We start from the raw sequence: 4178 nt of genomic DNA on the forward strand, positions 1-4178 counted from the left end.
ATCTGAACTGTAATTATCAATATTAGAAAAAGAGATAAGAAATCTGATGAAGACTACTCACAGCACTTTATAAAATTATGATATGAATTGAGATCTGTGAAAACAGAGTTCTGAAATAAGACCTGAATAATGATATTTATAAAGAGACTGAATAAAGATATATAGAACAAGCTCATTGAGTAAGACACTAAGTTCTTAACTTTGAAGAAACTAATAACTCTTATTCATTACTTACAGATCACTGTAAGAGTCACAGATCTGTGAAAAGTGAATCATTGATCAGTTCTGTGAGAATCAGAATAACAGAGAACAGATTTATCAGAGAAAGATAATAAGATATAGAGAGATTTATATCTGACTACTGAGTAGAGAGAGAGAGCTTCATAAGCTTCTATAAATAGAGTATATAATAGAGAGATTAAGAAAAAGAGTCTCTGCTTTATCTATTCTAAATTAGAATATCTCTGTATAAACTGTTCAGATAAATTAAAATAGAAATTTAAGAAGTCACAGACAGAGTTAGCAACAGTCTTCTTAAGAGTCTTAAAGCTGATACCTGAATCTGTTACTTTCTTAATGAAAATGCTTGCTTATAGAGAGAGACTGTGTCACAGTACTGCTATTTCACAAGTATAAGAAGTATTAATAAACTCAGAATCTCAGATCACTGTAGTGTCTCTAAAGCTTACAAAGTGAATAACTGAGTGATGAAAACTGAGAATCTGCTCTTATAATAAGCAGGATGTGAGAACTCAGATCTGAGAACTGAGAGACTTACAAGAGTCATCTTTGAATTATAAGATCTCTTCAGAATCTGAAGAAGATTTACAGAAACTGTGATTATCACAGATATCACAGATAATATATACTTGAGACTTATATAACTTCAAAGATATAATCTGCACATAGCTGTTCATGAGTCAGGTTTATACTTTCAATCAGTGTTGATAGACTCACTTATAAAGATAGAATCAGTTAATACTGTAGAGTTGATTAAAGAAGATAAGCTTATCTATATAATAACTTTATAAATATCTGAGAACTTTACAGTCATGAAAACTGAGCTTCAGATATCAGAGAAATACTGAGATCTCACAGAGATGTTCAGCTCAGCAAAGACAGCTGAGCTTTCTTCTCACTGTAAGAAGAATCTGATAATAGATTTAATAGAAGAGTAGAAACTGTTCTGAGAATCAATCTATAAGCTCTTTCATTATGAGACAGAGATCTTGCAGATCTATGTAAAGAAGAATCTGAAGAATAACTTTATCTAATCTTCACAGATCTTCACAGAAGCCTCTGTGATATTTGTGAAGAAGAAGAATAAAGATTTGAGATTGTGTATAAACTACTACAATCTGAACTTCAAGATAATAAAGAGTCACTACTCTCTATCTCTGATTGAGAATGTGATCAACTGTCTCATAGAAGCTGTTACATTCATATAACTGAATATAATTAATATATATACATAATTATAAATATAGTCTGAGAATGAATGAAAGACTGTCTTTAGAACTGCACTGAGATTATTTAAATATCTAGTAATATCTTTTGATTTGACTAATGTCTTCACAGTATTTCAGTCTTTCATTAATAAAACACTTCATATATATCTGAATATCTTTATAATAATATATCTGAATAATGTGATGATGTACTCTGTGAAGAAGAAAGAACACACTGAGTATATGCAAAGTGTGTTAAAGATCTTAGATAAGATAGAACTATATAGGTATTACCTCTCTCAATCTGGCTCATTTCTGGCAGAACAATACAAAAAGATACCTTGATAACAGCATTCAATACATAATCAGCGGACGACGAGTCAACAGCACATCAACAACTATAAAATCAGTATACTTTAAGGTCTGACTGAGCCTTTGATCCCTGCACAGTGAGATATATTAAATCTAGTTTTAATATCTCAATATTCAATAGATTCTGCAAGAGATTGAGAACAGCAATACTAGGTTTCTATTGAATTTGAGAATTAACTCTATATTGATATAATCATTGACAAAGTCTTCTATTTTAAGATATAAATAACCAGTTCCTCTACATCCCGCTGGCAATATTTATATTATTATATAGAAACAGACTTATATTCTCTATAATATCAAGACTCTAAAGAGAGAAAGTCTTGATAGAGAGTATACAGTAGTATATATCTTAGCAGTTTCTATCTCATTCTTCTGCAGCAGTTAATGCAAAAAAAAAAAAAGATCTTAGAAATAGTTTTTTACTTCTCTTGAAAAAGTAAGGTGTTTTTCTCTGGATTTTACACAATATTCTTACAAAGAATTAAAAACAGAGCTGTTTTCTATCATAATTGCATATTCTTTTAAGTAAGAATTACTTTTTCAGTGACTGAAGAGCTTTCATTAATACTTAATTTCTTTTTACACTCTTTATTAACTGATTTGAGTTACACACTTGTTGTGTAAGGAGAATTGAATGATTTAGAATAAAATTAAATAGTTTTAAGCACTTTCTCTGCAAAAAATTGATTTAATTTTTGTCAGTTTTTCTCTTAAAAACTGTTATATTATCAGATTTATTATTAATTGATATCATACTTTTCCTCACTGTATCTCAAGAAAGAGATTGTAAAGATTTTATTGATTTATCTCAAAAATCAATTTTAGTTTATTAGATTCTCTTCAAAAATCAAACCTAGTTACTGAACTAGTGTGAAAAAAATCAGGTGTTTTATACATAAAAGTCTTTTATTCTTCTTTTGAAACAGTCTGACCAACTTTTCAATTGAAAACAGACTTAGAAATCTCTTAATTGAAACAGTCTGACCAACTTTTCAAAAGAGTTTAATAAATATCTCAATTGAAACAGTCTGATCAACTTTTCATTGAGTGAGAACAATAAGTTCAAAAATACACTCAGTTGATATGGAAAAAGATCAATCACTTTCAACCACGAACTCGCTCGATTTTTCGAATAAGAACCCGCCGATAGATCCATCGAAAAGCCCTCGATCATACGAGCATTTTGACCCCATCGCCGACCGCATACCCCGTGTGGTGGTGGAGTTATCCAGCCAAACGTGAACCAGACGTCGTTCGGAACTCCTGCGTGGGATTATCCCCCATTCTCCCCTACCACACCACAACCCCGGGCCAAATTGCCATACAAATTGTAAGGTGAAGAGACCTAGCCGTATGCACCAATCTTCTCGATTTTGGAAGATCCCCGATCTGTAGTTGTGGAGATATCTGAGGAGCGACCTCCGCGAAAACCCTGTCCATCTTTGATGTTCCAAAACACCAACGCCAAGTCCCACCCTCGTACCGCCCTTCCCAATCTGGCCCATCCCCGGCAGAAAAATACAAAAAGATACCTCGGCAACTGTATTTGATACATAATCAGCAGACACAACAACTATAAAATCAGTATACCTCAAGGTCTGACTGAGCCTTTGATCCCTGCACAGTGAGATATATTAAATCTAGTTTTAATATCTCAATATTCAATAGATTCTGCAAGAGATTGAGAACAGCAACACTAGGTTTCTATTGAATTTGAGAATTAACTCTATATTGATATAATCATTGACAAAGTCTTCTATTTTGAGATATAAATAACCAGTTCCTCTACATCCTGCTGGCAATATTTACATTATTATATAGAAACAGACTTATATTCTCTATAATATCAAGACTCTGAAGAGGGAAAGTCTTGATAGAGAGTATACAGTAGTGCATATCTTAGCAGTTTCTATCTCATTCTTCTGCAGCAGTTAATGCAAAAAAAAAAGATCTTAGAAATAGTTTTTTACTTCTCTTGAAAAAGTAAGGTGTTTTTCTCTGGGTTTTACACAATATTCTTACAAAGAATTAAAAACAGAGTTATTTTCTGTCATAATTTCATATTCTTTTAAGTAAGAATTACTTTTTCAGTGACTGAAGAGCTTTCATTAATACTTAATTCTTTTTTACACTCTTTATTAACTGATTTGAGTTGCACACTTGTTGTGTGAGGAGAATTGAATGATTTAGAATAAAATTGAATAGTTTTAATCAATTTCTCTGCAAAAAATTGATTTATTTTTTGTCAGTTTTTCTCTCAAAAACTGTCATATTATCTGATTTACTATCAATTAATATCATACATTTTCTCACTGTATCCCAAGAAAGAGATTGTAAAGGTTTTATTGATTTATC

General features: G+C 31.4%; 1 protein-coding gene across 1 annotated transcript; it reads right to left on the minus strand.

Annotated features, from left to right (window-relative positions):
* Nucleotides 1-2917: 2917 nt before the first annotated feature.
* BDBG_05825 (uncharacterized protein) lies at nucleotides 2918-3334 on the minus strand (the record flags this gene model as incomplete). The annotated part of the gene is made up of 1 exon (XM_002623605.2): nucleotides 2918-3334. Exon 1 carries the CDS (start codon nucleotides 3326-3328, stop codon nucleotides 2918-2920), a length of 411 nt encoding a protein of 136 aa, XP_002623651.1. The 5' UTR covers nucleotides 3329-3334.
* Between the last annotated feature and the right edge of the window lie 844 nt (nucleotides 3335-4178).

Source organism: Blastomyces gilchristii (assembly GCF_000003855.2).
Source record: "Blastomyces gilchristii SLH14081 genomic scaffold supercont1.12, whole genome shotgun sequence".
NCBI classification, from domain to species: domain Eukaryota; kingdom Fungi; phylum Ascomycota; class Eurotiomycetes; order Onygenales; family Ajellomycetaceae; genus Blastomyces; species Blastomyces gilchristii.